This window comes from Cladosporium halotolerans, assembly GCF_011745625.1.
Source record: "Cladosporium halotolerans strain TM138-S3 chromosome Unknown Sca1, whole genome shotgun sequence".
NCBI classification, from domain to species: Eukaryota; Fungi; Ascomycota; class Dothideomycetes; order Cladosporiales; family Cladosporiaceae; genus Cladosporium; species Cladosporium halotolerans.
In genome coordinates this window covers 241,999-265,798 of record NW_027191452.1, presented here as the reverse complement: position 1 = coordinate 265,798, position 23,800 = coordinate 241,999, and the positions used below count along the sequence as shown (strand labels likewise).

The window sequence follows — 23,800 nt, the reverse complement described above, 5'->3', positions numbered from 1 at the left end:
TGACCGCAACGTAACGTACCTCACGTATCTCGTCGGGTACCGGAACCTGAACCCTCCCCCTCCCTCCCCTCCCCATGTCCGCCGGCGCGCATGGCCTCCACACCCATTCCCTAAACAAATCTCACCGTGACGCATCGCTCCTCAACCAGAAGTGACAGCACGTTCCCGCATCCACGGCGCCCGCGATCCCCGCAAGCCTGTATAGCTACCCCTGCAATGGCAGTCGCCGCGCAAAGGCGTGCGCGCCTTCACGGACTCTCTTCCGTGGCCGCCAGCAAGCTTTCCCCGACCGCACCTCCCTCCGACCATCCAACCCCGCCCCCGAGCTATCGCACTTTGACGTCGCCATGTGCTGTAAACAAACACAGAACCGTCAGACCGCGTGCTTATCGCATCCGGACATCCCGTGCAGCTCCTGTGCAGCCATCACATCCGCCCAACATGACCTCCTCGTGCGTAAACGCTGCAACGCGAGCAAGGGTGTCAAGCGAGATATTGAACTCAGCCGTGCCGCTTCCACACTGACAGTAATATCACTTCACCATGACACGCACGGCGGGCGGGCGGCCGACCCGACCTCCCCTCACCTCTCCCACCACAGCTATATCGGGATCGCAAGCGAGCCATCGCGAAACCAAACGAACCGCCCGTGCGCGTGATGGCAATAACAAGGTTCGCCATAAAGCCCATCCCACGGCGCAAACCAAGCGAACGCCTCCACGTCGAACGCATGTCACGTCGAAGCTACGAACCCACCATAGCTGTGCATGTGCCGCGCGCGAGCACCATGGCGCCGCGATCGTACACATGCGTGCACAGCTGCTCAGTAAGACCTGACCTACCTTACCTAGAACCCCAGCGCGATCACACGACCCGTGGGTGTTGGACACGCGCGCGATGATGCCTTCCGGAAAGGGCAACTTACCTGTCCAGCTGGGCGGTAGATGATATATTGATGCGCAAACGTTGTGTGTGATGTTCCCCGGCTGGCCGAAGGATCGCTGGACCAAAGCATGTCTGAGCCGCGCCAGCCAACCATCCATGATCATCCAGCCAGCCGTCCAACCTGCCCGCAAGCCATGCGATGCGATGCCAAGCCATACCCTCGTCGCGGATGCTCATTCACGGCGACGATGCCCGCGGCCGATCGCAAAGTCGAGATCCACGCAGCGCGAGAGACGGGGCACCGTCTCTCAACCATGCAAGGCGAGCACGGAGCGCGGGCGAAGAAGTGGCAGTCATGATGACGGCGACAGCGACGGCGAACGGGGCAACAGTCAGATGGAGCATGGCAAAGTGGACGGGCACGAAATTGCGGTGGCAGGACCACAATTCCCATGCCGCTTGGGGTCGGGAATCTCATCTTGCTCGCTGCTCGCTGTCGTTCTCTGAGGTGGTGGTGACGTCGCGACGCGCCGGCTCCGCGGCTACGCGAGACGTCTAGGACGCGCGGTGCCGGTCGTGCCGGACGTCTGAACGCGGTGTGTCGAGCGGCACGAGCTGCGCGAGGAGCCAAGCGACCGCGCTGGAGGTGTGTGCGCGCGCGAGAGGGGTTCGGGAGGCTGCGGGCGCTGGAAGTGAGGGTGGTGCCGGTGCTGTAGAGCGACGCCGCGATAGACAAACGACGTCGACCCAACGACCACGGCATGCAACGTCGATCCGGGCAGCGAAACCACGGCGCTGCGTCCGACTCTGCCTTGGGCGACAAGGTTGGCGGCAGCTTTTGAGATCACCCGTCGACGGCGGTCTGATCATCTCGCGTGTCGTGCCTTGTAGGCCTGTACAGTATTGTCAAGCGAGGTGAGACGCTCCGCTTCGGCCACTAGGCTTCCCGCGTACGCCAGAAGAATAGTGGAGGTTCTCCGAATATCCCGATTGTCAGGACTCTTCTACCTGGGTCAAAATTGGGTCGATCTACTGGTACTAATACTAGTTTCCGTTGTGGGCGTCTCACCTCGCTTGACAATACTGTAGGCTTGGAGACGTGTAAGCAAACGTTGGTTGTGGAAATTCCACTGCTAGCGAAGAACGCTATGACCTGGACCCTGGTGTTGCCTTGCGGACCCGGAAGTGTGGGACGAGGATGGGAGGTGCCGGGGGGTCCTCCATACGCCGTCACGGCGCTGGTAGCAGGTGTTGTGTTTGTTTGCTGTTCCGGTCTGTGATGGTCACGTGAAGTTGGTGGACTGGGGAAGATGGTCTGACGGGGTTGGAGATATTGCTGGAAGGTATTGCCGGCGTGCTAGGTGTGTGTTGATGTAGTGCTTTGATTGCCCCTGTTGGCATTCATCTGTCCGTAGTCAGTAAGAATAAATCCGAAATCGAACGCACAGGGTGATGCTTGGGTGTAACATTCTGGCAAGCAGCACAGTAGGATGCCCAGGACTTGCAATCCTGCACGGGCTGGCTGGTCGGCAAGCGGTGTAGGGGTCCAAGTAGGGTGCTCCTAGGTAGGTATCGAATAATGGCCCAAGCCGTGCACTTGAGATGAGGGTCATGGTTCCTCTCCAAAAGCCGACCTCACCTCCTTGCTCACCATTGTTGAAGACCACAGATTATGTTGAGGGGTCTCACGAGACCAGGAGGCATGTTGCGCGTCCTGCACACGCAGGTCCGGTCCCACTGCGTGATCTACGTGAATTTAGCCATGAGTCGGCACTTGGCTGATTCATTGCGATAGGCGGTAACAGCGGCAAAAGATGAAGCTGACAGTCGCGGCGGTGGACCATGAAGTGTCGCTACGACTTGGCGATCCAGACGACCATTTCAATGTGGAGATGAGGTCCTGTGAATCGGCCGGTAAGGAGCGGCTCGAGCAACGGCCAGAACGGGACGCAGACGTTGCAGAACGCGGCAGGATCTTCGAGTAGCGCTGCGGCCGAGTGCTGTGTGTCGAGTAATGGGCTTCAAGTCGAGCGGCGCGGGCACTATACCGTGCCCTCAGGGGCCAGCGGTGCACCGAGGCACGCTGGCGCCAGCGGGCTGGGCTGACAAATAAGCTTTCGAGAATTCGACGTGGGTAAGTGAATGGAGCCAGGCTATACAGTATGGCGCCAGGGACCCTGAGAAATCCAGAGCGCGCCGGTGACATTGCGGACGCGGCGCCACGAGCGCGACGGGATCTCGAAATGCGCGTGACAGGATTCTAGATCTGGAGACTGGCCCGTTCCACTGTACGTCTTTGGATCCTACCAATTTAGTGCTGGCGGCCGTGGTGCGAGACGGTGTTGCTGGGGTACCAGAGAGCTGCTTCCGCGCGCTGGCTTTCCGCGCCCACTGAGTAGTGTCTGCCTCGGCCAATGCAGTGCCAATGACCACTACGAAACATTAGCAAGGTCTTCGGCTGTGCGCATGTCCAGGGGCCAACGTACATGCCATTTCTGAATGGCGGTGTAATGGTGTGCGGAGGGCACGCAATTTGGAGACGCAGGTGCGACCTTGGACCCAGCCGACCGGAGCGTTTGGTCAACAATGGAAGGTCTGGGAGAGCAAGTCTCGGTTGCCTGCAATTCATGTAGTTGCATGAGCGTAAGAGCGGCGTGTTACAAGGTCCACGCTTACTTTTATTATTGAGTGTTGTTCGTTCTCGGGGTCGCGTTGGGGCCTGAGTTGATGTTAGGGTATGTGATGTATGGCTACATGAACGAGGAGGAATGGCGATATCGCAGTGACACGCCTGCCTTGAAGCATCGATCAAGTCAGAGGTAGCTTGCATTGGTGGATTGCCTCTGATCCAAGGCGAGTGTCCAACGACACAAGCGTGTGAAGTACAATACCGAGAGTCGTCCACGTAGTACCAACCCACAGCTCTTGGCCAGCTTCAAAGCCCAGACGACATCGCGTCGCGATTGCCGAATGTGTCGCAACCACTCAAAGCCCAACCAACGAGCAAATCATCTCCACGCCCTCAAAACGTTCCCAAGCGAGCGGTCTGGGAACCGGAAACATTAACATTATTGCTAGCGACAGTATTCAGGAGTGCAGATCCAAAACGCGGTATAACATCACGGATGTCGGTGACTGAAGAAGCGCAGTAGTCCCGGAGTACTCCCATCACCGCGAGGCGAAGCTTCTCCGATCCGAAACCCTCGCAGCACAGTAGTGAAGTCAGCTCTCAAGCGTTGACCTAGGGCTTCGTTTGCCGACGCAGCTTTCTGCGCGCCTGATGGGCTGAGGGCGCGAATTTGGCTTTTGGGGGGATGGAAGAGCGGGCGTGGGATGCGGGCGCCGGGCGTGGGAGCTCCTGTCGGCTGCGGACCATGACTCGGCGGAAGCAAAAGCAACTGCGCCTCTAGCTGACCGGGGAGCTCAGAGTTGAGGTGATCAACGTTGACGATTGACCAGAGATCGTTCGCGCTGTCGCTGGCGTGTATACTGTATTGAGTATGCTGAACCTACTTCTGCAAGTGAGATGCGAAAGCCGTCGTGCGATCCTCAGACGGCCATCGATCGCGCAAAGCTCGGTGGGAAGATCTGACTCTGTGCGACCGCTGGTCGTTTAATCGATCTACAGCACGCTGTGTGGCATCGTCAAGCAGCGTCGAACATCAGACCCTGCGAGTGTGCGACGGAATGTACGACGTGGCGAGATGATGACGACCTCGAGTCGACGTCGCGAGCGAGGGCGCATACATGCGGGAATAATTCTGCATCTCATGCCACGCGCTTCTGGCTTTCGCCATGAAATGACATTGCCAGGCTGCTTAGAGTTCACGGTGGTCTGACAGGAGGGCTGGGAGCTGTCTCCGAAAGGTACGTTCGCATTGAGCCCGCTGCAGTAGTGCTGCTGTACGCCTCAAAGCCAGCGCGTCGTCGTGCTCGGTTCCTTGCATGTGCAGTGATGGTAGTGGTAAACGCTGTTTGCGGGCGACATCAGTTGTTGATGGTCCTGGCACGGTAGCCGACAGGTCGAGAGCGCCAGAGCGCGTGTCCACTGTCGATCACTACGTCAGAGCAGGGGTGCCGTGACTGGAGATTGCGCATCGCCATCACCATACCCCTCCAAGTCCTCCGATCCTGGCCAAACACATGATTGCACGTTCACCCTGAATAGAACATCGATGGTATCAGCGATGCCCCGAACCAGGTTCGTGCGATGTTTGTAAAGTGGGAATCGCTTTCCGCTGATGTGTCGTCAATACTTGCCAGAGCTCCAAGAGCTTATCCTTTGGTAGTGGCAGTTAGGGGACGTATCCGGTCGATGCGGAAATCACGCGACAAACGCATCACGTATCCGATGCTTCGCTTGTGCAGACGACGTCCGGGTTGTTTACCGAAGCTATGGCGAGAGACCATCTTGACAAGCGGTACGATGCATACGAAATTCGAGGGACAGCTCACGGATCGAGATCACCTGAGCTTGGCTGAGCTGCAAGCGTGATGTCTTTGTTGTATGAGCGCTTGGTGAGGTCGTGAATGTTTGTTGGACGCATACGTATGCCCGCTCTCCATTGTTGAGGGGAAGCTGCGATCGATCAGGGCACCTGTAGCCTCCCGAGTCATGAGAAGCGCGGTCTGACTTGATGAATCGTCAACATCGAGATATACACGTAACGTTCAGGGCAGCACATTATCGATCGATCATAGTCACGCAACGCGATACAAGACGCAGACTTGGAACTGCCGCTGCCAACGGCCACTCGTCTGTTGCTCGCCTACGCAGGAGGGCGGCGCTCATGCGATGCAAGATTAAGGTTTGGGGGAGCGCTTCTGGACGACGCCTTGGCGTTGAGCGGCGATTACCGCATTGGTGAATTCACGAGACTCAACCATCGGCGAGAGGCAACACAGCAACGACACCATCTATGCGCATGTCGGCTAGGTCAAACCCAAGGCGTCGGAAAAGGGCACGGGCGATGTTGTTTCCCCTGCGGTGTTCTGACCGCCGATGTTGCACGGAGGGGAATCCTGTGTGACGGTACTTGCCAGCCCTACGTTGATTCCTAGTCGAGTCGCAGCATAGACCATACGGCGTCCGGTACAGCCAATGTGCATCAGGGCTTGCCCGGAAGAAGCCTTGTCGACGACCAAGTCCGCCGTATTATTCCGCAAGATGTAAGCGAAACTTGGAGCGTCGCAGGGCGCTCCCACTTGCTTTGGAAGCGATGCTGCAGCAGTTTTGCCGTCTCGTCTACCGCGACCGTTGCTGGTGGCGGGAAACCTGCTCAACTTCACGACGCCGCAACTCCACAGACCTCAGACCTGACAGCCAGGACCGTGCTGGCTCAATCAGGGTCTTGTTGGCTCCATTTCTGTGACGACGGCTCCGTGCTGCAGCACGCGTTTCGTGCTGCGGATCCGTGGGGGTGATAATGAATCTATTAGGACTTGCCCTAAAATCTGAACAACCAGAGTTCGACGAAGCGCGCACACGGTGCACCGCGTAGTCAAGTTCTCACGGTGCTGTGGGAGGTGGCGGGCAGGAACGGAACCATCACGGAAGCGGGTCCTGCAAACGGTTTGGCGGAAATTCAAGTGATCCCGCTGTCTTCAAGGGGAGCAGCCGTGGAACGACCGGGATTTGCCAGTAGCTGCAGCAACTTACCAGCGTTGGCATTTAATCGGTTGGACGCCTTGAGCGGGCAGAATCTCCACAAGCAGCGAGGCAGCTGCGAGCCGTACAGTACGCGCAAGTGCCAAAAGGGGGGATGTGGGTATTATGCAAGTTCTAGATGTCGAGAATGTGAGTTGCAGGCTCACGCTGTGCCGTCGCTGATGGGGCGTCGTCAGGAAGCCGCCACGCGAGCAAGTGCCGTTGACCAAGAAGAAGGAACAATAAAATGGATCGAATCCGAGCTCGTGCATCCGACTCCCGGCTGGTCCACAGCGCGCCGGGCATTTTAGCGGAAGCCTGCCGCCTAGTGAACCTTGGATGAATGTCGGCGAAGGCGTCGAGTTTTGGCCGACGTTGGACGAAACAGACTCCAGGAAGCAACCGCGCTGTCACAATCGACGCTTCAGCCGCATCGCATCGTGTGCCCGCGCGTGATGGGCGATCGACTCGTGAAGATGCGAGTCATTGCTTACTTCGCTCGCGCAGCTTGACATGCAGTACGGCAAGCTGAGCTGCTCAGGGCATGCCTGTAAACAGAGGCAGCGGTGACCTCACAATTAATGGCGTGAAAGCTAATGCTGCTAATGCTGCTCGGGCATCGGCCAGCGCCCATACGGCGGTTGAGGTGTCTCACAGACACCGGACGATACCGAGGTTCGCAAGCGGCGCCGGCGACGCATCGCGCTGCAGAGCGAGACTCTCCAGACGTCGGGTCGAAGGAAGCCAAGGGTGATGTTGACGGGCGCGGTGGTTCTGTCGACACAGTAGCGGCGACAGCGGGCGCGGGATCGCGTGCGCTCACAGGCCGTGCACGCGCAAGACTGCACGCTGCAGGTGAAGCTGCGTCGGGTCGGTGGGGGCAGCGAGGGCACAGGATGGCAGGACGAGGACGGGCGGGCCTCATTTGGCGGCGACAGGCACGCCAGGGTGCGTCTGGGACGGCGGCGCGCACAGACGTCGACGAAAGCGTTCCGGGGGGGTCTTCTTTGCTTCTGGAAATCGCCTGCCAAGTGGGCCGGGCATGGGTGGCCGGTCGGGCGGGCGCGTCACGGACACCACGGCGCTGGGAGACGGGCCTGCGTCGGCGAGCTCGCGTGGCAGACGCCGGGGAGGCGCTCGGGAGCGCAGGTGGCGACGATGGACGGCGTGGGCGGTGGGACGGAGGCGCTGAGGGCACAGTATGTAGCAGGGAGAGGTGCACAGCAGCAGGCCTCACGACACGGGTGACAGGCAGACGATGCGGCGTTGTGAGGGCACCGCGGTGGAGGGCATGCCGATGCGTGCCTGGATCGTCCATCCTGCCTGCGCGCCGCACGTCGATCCCACAGACGGCGCAATGGTCGAGGCTAAGCTGAAGCACACCGCGGTACGTGTGCGATGTACCTCCCTCGCCTCCATCCATAATGTACACACCCTCCAGACGGCGGCCATGGACGGTGGGCGCCTACGCGGCTGCGCAGGGCGGGCGTCGCTGCTGCACCGGCGCTGGCCCGCCACGCGGGAGCGGATCAGCCTGGCAGCTGCATGCGCGATGCGGACGGATCATGGCTCTGCCAGCTCTGGCACACGCACGGCGGATGGAGTGATTCACCCTGCGCTCCCGCGCAACTGACTTCGCCGCCTCGAGCTTCTGGCGCGCTCGGCTATGAGGCGGCGGCGTGATTGGACGCGCGCCGGCCGAGCTGTAACCTTACGCAGCGCAGCCTCTGGCGCCCGCCGGCGCTGGCCCTGCGTCGCCATCCGCATCCGCCAGCCGCGAGCAGCAGAGTTCAGGCATCGGCGCACGCGGCGATGCGGCGAGGCGGCGGCGAGGGCAGCAGCAGTGGTGACGCTTGTCGATGCGCGCCCGCCGCCTGTCGATCAGCAGCAGCAGCGTGTCGTTCACTATGTACTAGCCGTCCGTCGACCGTCGTCCCAGCCCAGCAGCCCAGCAGGCCGAGCAGCCCGCGGCGTCTGCCACAGATATATCACCGCGCCCGTGCCCGGCCCTGCTCGCTCCGCGCCTGCCAAACCCAAGGCGCACTTGCCTCGCCCTATGCTCCTGCCAGCGTCTCCTTACGTACCGCCTCGCGCCCGCTGCCCCTAGCCCGCTCGGTGACTCCACCCGACTCAGCCCAAGCGCCGACTCGCCGCCCGGCCCTCCGCTATATTACCAAAAGATCCTCCACCACCACCGGCACCGTGGCCTCCTCAACTCTCTCGACGCCGCCTCTCCACCCGCCCAGTGGACGCGAAAGCAGTGCTGAGAGCTCGCCTGTCAGCACTCCTCCCCACGCGGCGCACCACTACACCCACCACCACCACCACCACAGCGACACCCACGCCTGCCTCGCCCCGGCCCTGCTGCTGTCCCGCCCGCAAAAACCCGCGGATCCATTCGCGACTGCCGACGAGTTCAGCAGCGACGACATCCTCTTCCCCGACGACGCCGCCGCCTCGGGCGCCGTCTTCCTCCCCGGCGACCACTATCCGCACATCCGCATCCCAGGCGACACCATGCCCAGCCCGCCTATAAACATCGCCACCCCACGGCAGGCGTCGAACTCGCCGCCGCGCAACCAGCAGTCCAACCTCACATCCCAGCTGCGCCAGCCGCAGCCCGACGCCGACATGGACATGGACGGCATTCCCGGCAACGACCTCAAGCCGCGGCAAGAGTCCGTGAGCATGCTCAGCACCACACCCTACGGCGCGAAGGCCATCCCCGTGCGAGACGGCATGGGCTTCCGCCGCGAGAGCCACGTCGGGCTCTCCGGCAGCCTCATGGGCGGCATGAGCTGGGGCGGCCTTTCCATGGGCAGCTTCGTCCGCGACGAGTGAGTTTACGGCCCGACGAGCCTTCACGTCGAATCTCAGCTAACTCGCCTTTGCAGTCTCCTCATGAGCGGCACTTCGCCCATGCTGCACAACGGCATCCAACCGCCTTCCCTCCACTCGTCGTCCTACCTCCCGAAGATGGAGGCGAACTACATGAAAGACTACGTCTGCTGCGACATCCGTCTCGACTCGATGCACGAGCTCTTGCAGCACTACGAGGAGGCGCACGCAGCACAACCCAACCAGACCATGGGACGGACACCCAGAGATCAGCAATATCCCAGCAGCCGCGCTGCGAACGCTTCGAGCACTGCCCAGGCGGTCCAACAGCAAGCGCAGAGTTCGCACAGCACGCCTCAACCGCAATACGCGCAGCCACAGCCTAGCTTCCAGCCCAACGCGTCGCCGCTATTCAACGGCCAACATAACGACCACATGGGCGGTTTCGACGGCCTCGACGATATGGAGATGGATGACGGCATGCCCGCATCCCAAATGCAGCAACCTCAGGGCTCGCAGTTTCAGCCACAACCTCAGTTTGGCCGCCAGCAACCTCGAGCTCCGCCAATCAATATCAACATCGCCAACGCCTTCCAGGGCCAAGGTCTCAATTCCGCTGATGCGTCGACGCCACACGCCAACTCTCAAAACTTCAATTACCAGAACAACCCTACCGTTTCATCGGTCAACACACCCACTCTCAGTGCGGCTCAGCGCATCGCGACGCCCGATTCTTCCGCCCCGGGCACTCCCGGAGAGGGAGACATCGACTACAGCCAGCTTGGCAACCTCAACAACATCGACTACAACCAGCTCATGCAAGGCAACTACGACGTCAGCGCTGCAGATATGGCCAACGGTGGCTCTGGCACCATCGATGACCCTGCCAAGCGTCTGTTGAGCAAGCAAGGATACGGCAACAAAGGCTTCCCTGCCTCTGCCCTCGCCAACAACAGCGAGATCGCCAAGCGCGTGCGCGAGAACCAGCTTCTCAACGGCCTTGCTGGCGTAGGCGGCTTTGTGGGAGAAGAGATCAAGCCCTTCAAGTGTCCCGTCATCGGCTGCGAGAAGGCATACAAGAACCAGAACGGTCTCAAGTACCACAAGCAACACGGTCACCAAAATCAACAGCTGAAGGAGAACCCCGACGGCACTTTCTCGATCGTCGACCCAGCGACGTCTATTCCCTACCCGGGCACCGTCGGCATGGAGAAAGAGAAGCCATATCGCTGCGAGGTGTGCGGGAAGCGCTACAAGAACTTGAACGGCCTCAAGTACCACCGACAACATTCTCCGCCTTGCAACCCGGAGTTCAAGCTCAATCCGCAAAACGTTCCAGGCATGCCCAACAATTTGCAGGGCATGAGCGTGAATGTGGCAGGGGCTGGACTGACCGGCATGGCAACCGGCGTCGGTTATTGAGGCGCTTCAATGCTTGCGTGGTCATGCATGCTAGCGCTTGGTCCGCGAGTCACGGCGTGCAGCCGCACCACTTCGCACCCTGCATACTCAGTTTGGCGCTAGCCCCGTCTACGTGCCTCATGCGGCCTTAGGTGCGCCGAAATGCAGACATCACTACTCACCGCTCTCGGCGGCGCGGAGGCGTCGCCATGCTCCCCGAGAGGACTATACGACAGCAATAGCTGTGCAATGCCAGGCGATATCGTGCGCTCGGTACAAGCATGCATGCATGTATCACCGCGCCACTCGGCCACAACTGCTCGCGTGCGGCACGCACACGAATAGCCGCACGAGACGACGGATGGACCTTCGATCGCCTCCGCGAGGCGCCTCGACTCTTGCGGATGGCTTTTCGAATCCTGCCGTCTTTTTTTCCGCTTCGAGAGAGCAACCGTGTTGCCTTCCATGTCTCCTGTCTTATGATACCCGAAGGTGCGGTCTTTTATTGTCCGCTCCTCTCTCTTTGGCCCGGGTCGTCCGCCCTCTTCACTGGGGCCGCGACCTACGATACACCATCCGCGCCGGCGAGTCTTGGAATACCCTCGCCTTTTCTTGCTTTTCCACCCGGCGCTCCGCTCACCGGCGTTTCAAGTTTTGTTTTGGGCTTCCGATCACGCGACAGCAGCGCGATCGATAAAATTTCGCTCGAGAATGACATTTGTACTTCTTTTGCTTTTGCTTGGGGATCATGCTCGGCGCTCGGGGAGACTTTGCTTGCTATTGTTTTGTTCATTTTTCGGTACTCGCCACGCACGCTTTTATGAATACAGGGCTTTTCGTTAGAAGGACCGGCGCAGCGGGTTCCCGTGCGCCTTAAAAGATTTCTTCTAGTACTACATGTTGTCGTTGGTTCGGAGGGAGGGAGGGAGCGAGGAAGGCCTCACGGCTTTGCTTCTGCCTCTTTGCTCTCTCCGCCTGTCTATAGATCGCTTCGCAGTCGCCTTTTCTGCTGGTCGAGGCAAAAGGAAATCCTAGAGCTTTCGTCGTCGTTCATACTCAGATTCCATCTCTTCTCCGTTCCAACGTCCGTCTTGCTCTAATACCAGACTCTGCAGCTCTACCTCACCCAAGTCAAGTCAAGTCGCAGTCCAGCAGAAAATCCACGACGCTTCAATACCCACCCACCCACCGCCCAGCCTCTCGCCCTCCCTCCCTCCCAGCTCCCAGCTCCCAGCTGCCTCTAACCCGCCCGCACATCCATCTATCTCTCCCGCCCCAATCCCAACAGCAGCGAACCACACACAACTCGCCCCCCTCCCTCCCTCCCTCCCTCTCCGTCCCGCTCGCGCAGCCAACGCCCTCCTCCGCACCACCACTCCAGAGTCAAACCGCAGCGGACCAAAACCCGCTGGGAACCGCCGTCCCGGAGACCTTCTAGTCTATGCTGTGCTGCAGATTGCTTCAGGGCCAGGGCTGTGAGGTGCGCCTGCTCCTGCCGGGGCGCAGGGCTCGTGACGCGTGCGAGGGGGCTGGCTTGTGCTGGCGTGGAAGGGGGTGGGGTGGGTGAGGTGTGTGGTGTTTGGGCTGGGGGAGGGCGGATGGGGGGTTTGTCTCGCGGGATGGGCGGGTTTTAGGCTTGGAAGGGAGAGAGAGGGTGCGGAGGGTGGATGTGGGTGTGGCTGTGAGGGGCTGTTGGTTTGGAAGAGTGGGCTCTGCGCGAGGCGCTGGAAGGCCGCGTTGCACGACGATGAGAGAGGTCTCTGTCTTCAGAGCGGCGCAGGTGCTGGTTTGGAAGTGAAGATGGTTTTCACTACTCGTGGCTAAGGTAAGGTAAGGTAAGGTAAGGTAAAGTGCCCTGTCTAGCCAGCGGTCCGCCGTCTTCGTCCGCTGCTGAGGTGGGCGGGCTCGTGAAGCCCGCCTCTGCTGCTGTGTGCTTGTTCGTCATGTCACAGCTTTGCTCGATCGCCCTTCCCCTCCGACAATAACGCAGAAAATTCTCCCAAGATGAAGCTGAAGATGTTTTGGTGCTGCTCGCTCGTACGCCGTGATCCACGTGTGCTGCTGCGCGCTGTGTATGCTTCGCACGTTTCGTTGTGTCCCCACCCGACTCTCCCCTGCCGACTAGCGCCGCTGGACCGCATGACAGAAGCCGCAAGTAAAGGCGAGGAGAAGACCGTGAATGCGGGCAGGAAAATGGAAAGACGGGAAAAAAAAAGAAAAATAAAACAGGGAGAGAAATTCATGTCCCAGCGCCTTGCTAATTGCCAGAAATCAAAGATGTCCAAGAGGAAAAATGAGATGATCTGGGCGAGGTGAGCGGGAGCATCTAGTGGTGTTGGTGCGATGCGCCGTCGTCGTTGTCGTTTCGTGGAGGCGTTCTTCGCGCAAGAAGTGAAGATCGCCGCCTGTCGTATCTCGCTGCTCTCAAGCAGCCGCGCGGGCAGACGTGCTCGCCTCGCCGTTCAGCGCGCGCTGCCCATACCACACCGACCTCGCCACGTCCAGTGCCTGCGAATCGCTCCGCTCGTGCTGCTCCTTCAGCATCTGCTCCTGCTCCGGCGTCAGAGGCACGCCCTGCGCCAGCGCGGTCTGCAGCTGATCGCGCAGCACCGCATCGCGTGATCGCTCTAGCGCCTCCACACGCGCGCGGTGCCATTCGATCGAGCCGGTTTCTTCGCTAGGTGGTAGGGGTGAGGCGGTCGCGTCGGACGCAGAGTCGGACATGTTGGTGTCCTCGTCATCTTCTGGCTCTCGCCCGTCGTCCTGCTCGGGGCCGTCGCCAGTCGTAGGAATGTAAACTGCCGCTTGCGGCTGATGTGCCCTGCTGCGCCTGCCGGCCGCTCGGGGCGCGTCCTGGAAAACGACCGAGATGTCCGTCTTGCGCGTGATGCTCCCTCTCCTGTGCTCGGCGTCTTCTGCGCGGCCAGCGGCAGACCGGCGCAGCTTGCGGTCGACGTATGGCCGAATTTCGTTCGCTGTGGTATCCACGATCGTGACGCCCTCATCCTTCTCGTAGCGCTCGCGAGCCCAGCGCGTGCCCTCCCAGCAGCAGAAATCCTGGATTTCCTGGTAGGTCAGGTTCAGCTCGTCGAAGACGGCGAAGAGGCGGCGGTGGTGCTCGAAGCGGCCGAGCCGCATGCGGTGGGGACCATAGCAGTAGTCGAGGCCGGGGTATTTGGCTTCGATGGTGACGAGCTCGCCGTAGAACTCGTTGACTTCGCGGCGGACTTCCTGAACGAGGTTTTTGGCCAGGTGAGCGGCGAAGGAGGGCGGATCGTCGTCGGTAGGGCGCGGGAAAAGATGCGAGTAGAGCAGGTGTGCGATGGGAGTCTGGCGGCGCATTTTTGCCGGGTCAAGATATGGGAAATGTGTGTTTTCTTAGACCGTCAAAACGGGAGCAGAGACTGTTTTCGCGTGTCAAGCGTCGCAGACGGACACGGAGAGCGACGGGAGGTGTGGCGCTTTGACTGGCTGGCTGAGTGGGCGGCTGGCTGGAGCGAGCAGAGGGTGACCGAGGCGTTGTGGGAGTGTGGGAGGGCGGAGAGAGTGGGTGGGGTCCAGACCGACAGGGGTGAAGGAGGAGAGGACACTGGTGGTGGTAGCGGAGATGGCGGTGGTGCGGATCTTGTCAAACGAGGGGAAGCAGGAAGGAGGAAGAAGCGAAGGAGAAGGAGAAGGAGAAGGAGGAGGAGTTGAGAGAAATCAGCGTTGACCGCAGCAGCAGCAGGACAGGCCGGTCGGGGCAGGGCCAGCAGGGCAGGCAGGAAGGCGGCGTGGACTGGGCGCCAGGTCGCGCTGCAGGGCCCCAGACCCGCGCTCGGCTGGCGGAGGAGTGACTGCAGCGACTGCAGCGACTGGCTCGACGGGCTCGACTGGCTGGGCTGGCTCGCCGCAGAGGCCGCGACAACGCCATCCGCCATCCGCCATCGAGCCAGCGCGGCGGGCTCGACGAGCCAGGCGGTGGCTCTGCTCGTCTCATCAGTCTCGCCGCATCGCCTGCCCAATCCTCCCTCCACCATCCCCGCCAATCTCGCCCGCCGCTCACGCCGCGGGCCGCCAGCAAGCGCTCGATCGGCTGCTCGCGATGGTCTTTGGGCTTCGTGCTGCGAGGCTGTTCGCACTGCGGCGTCCACCCACGCCACCACACTTCACACCCTCAGCCCGCTCTCCGCGCCGCCATGCGTCGTTCAGAGTTCACGTGTGCACGCGCGCAACGTGACCACTTTCCCATCCGATGCTCCGTGCACACCACGTCTTCAACCACATGCAGCACCTCCACTCTCCCATATGCCGTGCCCGACGCGACAGCGCCTTAGTGAAGCAGGCCGCGCCCAAGCTCCACTGGCTGGACCACGTCGAGCGGCTCGGGATGATCGAGCGCTGCAGTAGAGGACATCTGACAGCCGTCTGCGTCTCACGCGCCGTATCAAATCCACATCCAGCGCAATGCGTGCGACATCTGCTCCGTAGACGCCCCGGACCTCACCGCTCGCTGGCATTATTCCCGTGTGCTGTGCGACATCCCGCGCATGTCGCGGCAATATTACAGTACCATGACACACGGCGCTAATGCGTTCGCACGCAACCGAGCATTGCCCCGCCTTCGAGACGAGCGTTGTCTCGCATATGTACGTCCTTGTCCGCCGCAGTATAGGCGAATTGTCAGCCCGGAGTGCGGTCTGCTGAGCGCTGATTGGCTCGGTGGGGTTCTTTTTCGGCGCCCGACGCCGACCTCACTTTCTTCCTTCCCGCGGTCTTGCCGTGTATCGAGAAATTGTAGGACGTCAAAGCTTTGTTGATTCATCCATAATCTCGATTGAACACTCCAAAATATATGTTACGGGTTGATCGTAGGATCCGTTCTTCGAGGCTGTCGTACAATCTTTAACACGCTCCAATTATTAGCGAAAAAAGTTTGAACTGCAGGTCATTTGATCAAGAGGAGAAAGCGGGCAGAAGACACTTCGAATCATCGACAGCCTTCCAACGTGTCGATCGACGGCGATCAACATATTTTAATCCAATCGTCCGAAAAGTCACCAACTTCAGTGAAATGCCCGCAAAACAAATCGCCGAGTCGAACCTCTCGACACCACCAGACACCTACCTCTACACCCTCGCCCGCACCGGCGCCGACTTCGCCACAATCGGCTCCGACGACTCCCTTCGCATCTTCAGCCTTCCAGACCTCAAGCCCGTCCGGACCTACGCGTCCGCCCACACCGGCATCTCCTGCCTCACGACCGCCTCAGACGGCACAACCCTCATAACCGCCGGCCGCGACGGCCTCATCCGCCTCTGGGACCCGCGCAGCGCCTCGCCCAAACCCACCCTCGAGCTCCGCGAGCCCAAAGGCGCCGGCTTCTCCGCCCTCGCGTGCGCCGGCCACCTCCTCGCCGCCGGCACCGAGAGCACAAAAGAAGGCCTCGGCGACGTCAGCGTGCTCGTCTACGACCTGCGCGACCCCGCCGCGCCGCCCCTGCGCAGCTTCGTCGACTCCCACACGGACTCCATCACGCAGCTGCAGTGGCACCCGACGCAGCGCAGCCTGCTGCTCTCGGGATCCACCGACGGGCTCGTCTCCGTCTTCGACGCGGAGGTCGCCGACGAGGAGGACGCGCTGAAGCAGGTGCTCAACCCGCGCAGCGCGGTGCACTGCGCGGGCTTCCTGGCCGAAGACCAGGTGTTCGCGCTCAGCACGGACGAGCAGCTGTGGGTGTACGGGCTGGAGAAGACGGGGACGGCGGACGAGGAGGCGCTGCCGGTGAAGGAGTTCGGGGACGTGAGGGGCGAGCTGGACTGCATGTACGTGATCGACGTGCTGCGGGAGTCGTTTTTGGGGAATCCCGTGGTCGCGTGCGGGCACAATGAGAAGAGGACGCTGAGGGTTGTGGAGCTCAAGGGGCGGGGGTGGGAGTTTGGGGAGGGAGTTGATTTGCCGGGAGCGCATGGGGAGGAGGTTGTGAGGGATTTGAGGTTTGTTGATGAGGGGAGGGTATTGAGTTGTGGTGAGGATGGGATGGTGAGGTTGTGGGCGCTTGGGGAGGGGACGAAGGAGGAGAGGGGTAAGGGGGAGGCGGGTGGGTCAAAGAAGGTGAAGAGGAAGAGTAAGAAGGAGGGTGAGAGGTTCGCGCCGTACTGAGTGGTCTGAAGGTTCACTGAGTGAAAGATTGATTCCGAGTGAGAGTGAGGCTGAGACCGCTTGTTCATCACTTGCGGTACAGTCTTTTCAAAAGCAACGTGCTTCATTCACGTGATGCGAGCTGTAAGCGACACTCGGAACGCCTCGCGAGTTTCTCCTGGACGCTTTCACGGCTGTGCCAATCCCAAACTAGTATGAAGACGTACGACTTGCTGGACTCAGACCATTGGCAGACCTACGCGATCTGGTATGAACATTGAAGCACGTGTCATTTGCAGACAGTTTTGTCGACTTAGCTCTTTTGGGGTTCACGCACGCGCATATTCCCGGTGACTCGAACGACTTTTTTGGCAACACAGAATCATGAGGCCATTCATTCATCATGTGCAAGAATGAACGGTCAGGCAGCCCCGGCGTCCTTGCTGAGACCGCCGAGACTTATACCAACTGAAACCCCTTCTTTGATCATCGTTCCATTCTTCGAATCCAACGAAAAACATCAATCTTTCGTCACAGCAATCAGCAACGCTTACAACGCCTAAAGCACCCGTCCAATACAGTCCAATGCTGTCCCGCATCTTCGCACTCGTCAGTACCAACAAGGACGAGCAGGATGGGAAACGGAAGCGTGAGAGCACCGAAGAGACTGCAGGATCGAAGGCCACCAAACGCAAGTGTGGTAACGGAACCAAGATACACAATGCCGACGAGCTTTCGGACGATGATGACTTGCCTGCCGGCGACCCGCCAAATCCTCATGGCTTCATCTGTCTCAAGACCAAGGTGTACTACGTGGAATTAAACGAAAAAACGAATGCCGTTATCAAACGCAAACGTGGAATGACTTTCGTGCTCCACACGCACGTTCTCCAGCGCATCCCGAAATACAGGGCGGAGCTCGAAAAGAAATCAGGCACCATCTCATACGTCGGCCAGCCCATGGAAATCACAGACAAGGGCCCATATGACCTGGCCGCTTTTTCGCAAGCCCTTTGCTACGTCGGCGGAAGCCCTCTGCCGGCCATTGATCCCGGTGCCGCAAACGTGCTGGAATTGCTGAAGATGCTCTTGCGTATGGTTGCTGTCAGCGCCGCGCTTGGGCTTCCGAAGCTCAGCGACGATGTCCTTGCTCACATTGAAGGGAGCCCGAGCCTGTCCGCGGGCCAGTTACTCGACTTCGCAAAGATCGTTTATGCAGGGGACAAGGATGGCGACCTCGCTGTGCACGCGCCTGATTCTCCGGTGGGAAATGTCCTCCAACGCATGCTGACTACGCTGTTTTCGGCCAAGCTGGACAAATCGACTATGGAACGGATGAACGCCGAGAAAGGGGTTTTGAAGACGGTGCTTTTTGAGGTCTTGATGTGTTGCCACGGGCGGAAGCAGGCGATCAAAAAGGAGTGACGTGGAGGAACTAGCATGCTCAGGCTAATCCAAAGAGTCAAGGCGAGAATAGCGTGATCGAAGAATCACAGAGGGAGAATGAATTTGCGGGAGATAGATGTTTGGATGTTGCATCGAGGTTTTGGTGTGCCGTAAAGCTTGGAGGAAACTCATGCATACTGTGCAGGCGCGAAGTCCTAGTTGTAGTAAGCCGTTCTTTCCTCACACAGCATGATCTCGTCCACCTTACATGAGCCAACTACATGAACAACGTCGAGTCTTTCTATCAACACCCCGACTGTGCTCACCGCACCGCTCGTCGCACCGCTCCCAACATTTGACCAACCCACCAACTGTGGTCTGTCACAATGTCTTCTTTAGCTACAAAGCGCCGGCGCACAGTGGAGCAAGGAGAGCCTACCGACATGGAATCTGCTGCTTCGGCAACGTATGCGAGCTGTTATTCCTTCCGAGCAAGTGGAGTGCTTCCTGACGCCATGTAGTCATGATACATTCTCAAACCAGCGTTGGGTGTGACTTTCCGTCAAGGCACCCGACTCGAACAAGAGCCACGAATACTACGTCCCCGAGAGCGTCATTCGCTGCATTCCATTATACAAGCAACAGCTCGACGAAAAGCTTGCAACCGCTCAAGACAAATTTGACATCCTGATTTCCGACACAGTAAATCGGCCAAGGAAATGCGTTACCCAGACCATACGTTATCTCACCACCGGATACCTCCGCCCGCTCGATATTCCATATACGGTACGCAGCGATCTGCTGGAACTGGTCTACCTCTACAGGTTCAGCAAACTGCTCTCCATCAAGAGTCTCGAATTGGGCATACTGGCTCACATTGACGGATTTAAAAATATCAGCATCCCTGTATTCTTGGCTGGTGCTCGGTTTCACTACGGAATTGGTGGTGATCGGGAGAGCAGCTTAGGGCAGCTGATCAAGAAGAGGCTAGCAGAGCTCTTACCACAGATGATCGAGCTGAGGACGGTCGACGAGATCAAGACCGAGGGTGGGATTTTGGCCCAGCAGCTGATGGAAGTGCTGTTAGAGAAGGTCATCGCTTCGGAGACCAAGCAGCTGAGCGCGCCTGATCACGCGATCCTGATCAAAGATGAGCACCCTGAGGAATGAGGCCATCGAGGGTGTTGCTGCTTCCCGTCTGGCGCATGCAACACAGACACAACTTTACCTTTGGTAGAAAGACTAGCTGAAGTGCAAACCTGAATCAAGCACATGTCACATAGTCAGTCATGGTACCCGCAGTGACTCTTCTGTCGTCCCTTGCAGCAATAGAGTGCCTGCATGGCTAGCGCCTTGGCCCGGCTGTTGCCTCTGCCTGCTTCATCAACCTTGAACGTGCACTCCAAGCTATCCATATACATGACGAATCAATGTTGACTCCAGCTATTGACCACTCCATGACTGTTGCCTTGTTGATCTCATATCTCATCCTGGTCGCAGGAGAGAATCTCTGTCACATGTCTTGGTCATCTCATATACCCCAGCCCGGGACCCCATGCGATAGCGCCGCTCTCTTTCCAGATCACGGCACGCAGTGAAACGGCCGCCTGCACGCCACGTCGGCTGTGCGAGCCTGCAACCCATTCTATCGGAACGGCTGCCACCCTGACCGCAGCAGCGCTAGGCGAGGAGCGGCACAAATTGACTTTCCACCACCGCCTTCGCGCGGTCCCGTGATATCGCGTGGGGTTCGCGAGGCGCCTTTATTGGACACGCGTTCAGTGCGTGCAGGCCCGACCGCGGTCGCCCGACAGTCCTGGTGTCTGCTTTCGTGGTGCCGAGAGTGGTGTCTGCGTTTGCCTTCCGTCGGCGCTGAGGGCGGATGGGGGCAGATCTGCAGTGGTCGCTCGCGGTCATAAGGGAGAAGGATGCTACGCTGGTGCGGGTGGGTGATTGCGAGGGTGGTTTAATTCCTTCGGGCCTCCTCTCGCCGTGGGTGTTTGGCTAGCGAAGCAGATATATATCATCTCTACCTTCTGTCCCAGATCACATTTCCTCTCGGGTTTTGCCTTTTCCGTTGTCTCGAACGACCCAACCAACTCATATCATCGAAGACATGTTCTCATCAAGCAGGAGCCGGTCACACCGAGAGAGTTTCGGATATCGAGCTGGAAAAGCGACGAGTAACAAGAAACAGAGGTCGTTCAAAGATCTGAACAGAACGAGCAGGATCGTTGCACAAGCATCGACTCAGGGCTCACCATCGTCGCAACGAAGCCAATATGGCCCAGCATCTCCGTTAGTACCTTCGGATACAGCATCTTCGAGACCAACTGCTGACATTCGCAGACCACTCAACTCAGCCATCGTCACAATCTGCGTCGGACAAGCTCAACGTCTGTTCGCTGCTCACGAAGACGTACTGAGCAAGTCTCCCTACTTCGCCCAAGCCTGCCGAGAACAATTCTTCGAAACCGCCAACAAGCGTATCGAGTTGACTTATGAAGAGCCCGAAGTATTCTCAGCGGTGCTGGAGTACCTCTACAAAGGCGACTACACACCTCAGATCGGCTATGACAAGAAACGCACCAGCTTCTACCTCGCGACCAACGAAAGCAGGAAAAGTACATCGGAGGTTACGATCCAGCACTCAGGCTACGATGTGCCTATACTAAAGGACACTGCCATCTATGTCAGTACTCTAACCCCCAAGCCTTCATCTCAGCCTACTGACCGACCGTAGTGCGCCGCCCTCCGTTTCTCCCTCCCACACCTCCAAGCCCTCGCTCTCAAAAAGCAAGGCCTCCAATCCGGCGTGCAAACCAGCGTCATCCTGGCATCCGCCCGCTTCGCATACAGCCACACTCCCGCCAGCGACTCGAGTCTTCGCGCCCACTACCTCGCGCTCATCATCCGCAGCCGCGCTACCTTCAAGCGTAGCGGCACGATGCAAGCGGAGATGATGGCTGGGGGTTCACCGCTGTGGTTCGATCTGTTTGTTGCTATGGTTGAGCATCTGGTGAGTGCCTCATGTCGTCATTTAGTAAGCTAGATGGTTGGCTGACTTTAGTTGAAGGACGACGTTGCGGCGTCGAAGGCAAAGCGCTGATGGGGGTCGGCTCGGCACTGTTCGCGGGTTACTGAAGGATCTCCTTTGTTTCGCTGTATCGATAACTTTGGCTCCTCGGGGCGCGTTTCTTACCAAATTGTGTCTGTTTGTGCTTTTAGACTTTCGACTTTTTGAGACAATGTGTACGTCTACCATTAAGCAAGCTCTTCATAATGCCATCTATTATATGCTGCATGCGCATAAAAGCCCGCAAGCAGCACTGTGTTGCACGTCCGAAAATGCTTGTCTGCAAATGGACTTCACCAAAGCTGAGGGGGAACGAAGGAAGGTCCGGAGCGATTCACTAGGGTACAGAATGAAGCTGTCACCATACTTTGTCTTAGCTGAAATAGCTAATTCTATGTAGTCGTGATCCACTTTCAAGGTGGCCTTCATGCACCTGTCCCAGCAAAGTCTTGGTTGATCGTTACCATCATGCTGTCACGATGATATTAGCCGTTCTCAGTCATCCATAGATGATCTCATCTCAGACTTCTGCTCGGACAGACGAGTGTTGCAAGACGCTTCTTCAGAGACGGTTGGGGACGATGCCCCGTTCTCAAAGCACATTCTGGCATCAATGAGGAATTCCGGAGTTGGAAGTCGCAGCCAATAAAACCAGCATTTCTACCGCTTCAGGTCAGTAGTCATGTGAACGTGTCATTGGATTCATGATCGGGTCGGATTCCGGGGTTAGCTTCACACGCCGGTGTTTGGAAACGCGCCGACCTTACTAAGGACGACCATTCCGTGCTCGCGGGCGATGTAACCTTTCATAAACCCCTGGAATGAGGTCAGCGTGATTATCTGCCATTGGAGAAAACCTGTCCAGGCTGCCTGAGGGATGGCACGGGACGAAAAGCACTAAGACTCACCTTGTAAATCATGTTCGCAATGGCGCACTCAATCTCGTCGCTGTCGATGCCTCCCTCACCGTCGCTCACTTCAGCGCCAGCGATCGACATTGCAGTCGCAAACTCAGAGATCGGAATTCTCGTCCGCCGCATCGGTGTTGTCTCTCCCTCCTTGAGCGGCATGAAACCACCAGCGATGAAGACCTTGCGGAACAAGTTGCGGATCGTCACATCGCGGCTTCGTTCGAGTGTGAGATAGACTCGACGCTTGACAAACTCTGCTTCGCCGATGGCGAGTGCATCGTCCAGAGCTTTGATGTTGCCAGTGCGAACAGCAGTGCAGATAGGAGTGAACAATGCCGAAAGTGCGGGATGAGCCTGTAGAAGACCACGTGATGGAAGCTGGTGCTTGGTGATCATTTTCGTCGGGATCAAGTAGGTGAGGATGAGTTGCCTGTTCTTGCTTTGACCAACATGGCACATGCCATATGCTGTTTCAAGCTCTTCCTCGGCGCGCGCGTAGTCTTCTTCGAGGAAATTGATCACACCAAGGTAGTACTTGTAGGTGACTTGATGCGACTTGGGAAATAATTCGAGAGTCGGCATGTCGGAAGAAGTGGCGGCGAGGGAGCGCAAGATAGTTTTCGAAAGGGAGATGCTGTTGAGACGGAAATACGTCTTGAAGAGGAGGTTGGTGACATAGTAGAGAGCCCATTTGCGTGAGTCCTCGAGCGGAGCACTGTAAAGAGAGAGACCTACCTTAGCCATCGTCTTCTACATGTGGCTTGAGGAATTCTGGCGCGCTGTCTACGTACCGATCACTGACACATAGGCCGAAAATGCGGTTGATCTGTCTAGCGGCATCCTCAAGCTTTTCGTTTTTGCCGCCAGTACCAAAAGCATCTTCCTCTTGGATACCACCGTACGCAAAGCCGTTGCCCTTCTGTGCTGCAGCACTGTCGTCGGCTTTGATGGCGAAGATGCGCAGATACTTACCGGCCACGTAGAGACAGGGTATCGTCCAGGCATAGAATGCGCCGCTCTGGTATCCCTTCACAAGCGCATTGACAACTTCTTTCCAGACCTCATACACTTGGCCCCACCTCGCCTCGGTCTCACGGCCGGCATTCTCGGCTTCCTCGGCGCTCAACAGGACGCCTGTGAGTTTGTGAAAGGCGACGAATACCTCCAGCCAAGCCGTAGCCTCCTGCTTGTCGAGCTGAACAATGGGGCTGTATTGCAGCTTGGAACGTAGTTCGGTCTGCACTGAGAATGCATTGGCGCTGCGATGGAGGCTGTAGAATCGGGCGGGATCGTGCTTAGGCGGGACGGGCGAGATGGTCGCCGCAAGACCATATCCTGACTCTACGGCGTAAGCTGCAGCGAAGTCTTCAAATATCGCATCCATGGTCGACGACAGGCTGCAAGCTTCGGTGCCCAAGATAGAATGTCTGTTGTTCGCGACGCTGGCGTTGTCAACGCGCGTGGTAGCCTGAGGCTGACATTTCGGCTAAGCTACGGCGCGAGGCAAGCGGAAGGGACTAGCCGCACTTGCATCC

At 58.6% G+C, this 23,800-nt stretch overlaps 6 protein-coding genes across 6 annotated transcripts; 4 read left to right on the top strand and 2 right to left on the bottom strand.

Annotated features, from left to right (window-relative positions):
• Positions 1 to 7,690: 7,690 nt before the first annotated feature.
• Positions 7,691 to 11,826, top strand: WHR41_00097 (uncharacterized protein; the record flags this gene model as incomplete). The annotated part of the gene is made up of 3 exons (XM_069368703.1): positions 7,691 to 7,731; positions 8,602 to 9,369; positions 9,427 to 11,826. The coding sequence occupies 3 exons, from the start codon at positions 7,691 to 7,693 to the stop codon at positions 10,790 to 10,792; spliced, it is 2,175 nt and encodes a 724-aa protein (XP_069234087.1). The 3' UTR covers positions 10,793 to 11,826.
• Positions 11,827 to 13,195: 1,369 nt separating this feature from the next.
• WHR41_00096 (uncharacterized protein) lies at positions 13,196 to 14,113 on the bottom strand (the record flags this gene model as incomplete). Its single annotated transcript, XM_069368702.1, has 1 exon — positions 13,196 to 14,113. One exon carries the CDS (start codon positions 14,111 to 14,113, stop codon positions 13,196 to 13,198), a length of 918 nt encoding a protein of 305 aa, XP_069234088.1.
• Positions 14,114 to 15,824: 1,711 nt separating this feature from the next.
• On the top strand, positions 15,825 to 16,913 carry WHR41_00095 (uncharacterized protein; the record flags this gene model as incomplete). The annotated part of the gene is made up of 1 exon (XM_069368701.1): positions 15,825 to 16,913. The coding sequence occupies one exon, from the start codon at positions 15,825 to 15,827 to the stop codon at positions 16,911 to 16,913; it is 1,089 nt and encodes a 362-aa protein (XP_069234085.1).
• Positions 16,914 to 17,477: 564 nt separating this feature from the next.
• WHR41_00094 (uncharacterized protein) lies at positions 17,478 to 18,317 on the top strand (the record flags this gene model as incomplete). Its single annotated transcript, XM_069368700.1, has 1 exon — positions 17,478 to 18,317. One exon carries the CDS (start codon positions 17,478 to 17,480, stop codon positions 18,315 to 18,317), a length of 840 nt encoding a protein of 279 aa, XP_069234086.1.
• Positions 18,318 to 19,686: 1,369 nt separating this feature from the next.
• WHR41_00093 (uncharacterized protein) lies at positions 19,687 to 21,582 on the top strand. The gene is made up of 4 exons (XM_069368699.1): positions 19,687 to 20,576; positions 20,628 to 20,970; positions 21,022 to 21,297; positions 21,355 to 21,582. Exons 1-4 carry the CDS (start codon positions 20,395 to 20,397, stop codon positions 21,385 to 21,387), a joined length of 834 nt encoding a protein of 277 aa, XP_069234083.1. The 5' UTR covers positions 19,687 to 20,394; the 3' UTR covers positions 21,388 to 21,582.
• A 105-nt stretch (positions 21,583 to 21,687) lies between these two features.
• Positions 21,688 to 23,696, bottom strand: WHR41_00092 (uncharacterized protein). Its single transcript, XM_069368698.1, has 3 exons — positions 23,057 to 23,696; positions 22,263 to 22,980; positions 21,688 to 22,170 (listed from the first exon to the last, which is right to left on the bottom strand). Exons 1-3 carry the CDS (start codon positions 23,647 to 23,649, stop codon positions 22,087 to 22,089), a joined length of 1,395 nt encoding a protein of 464 aa, XP_069234084.1. The 5' UTR covers positions 23,650 to 23,696; the 3' UTR covers positions 21,688 to 22,086.
• Between the last annotated feature and the right edge of the window lie 104 nt (positions 23,697 to 23,800).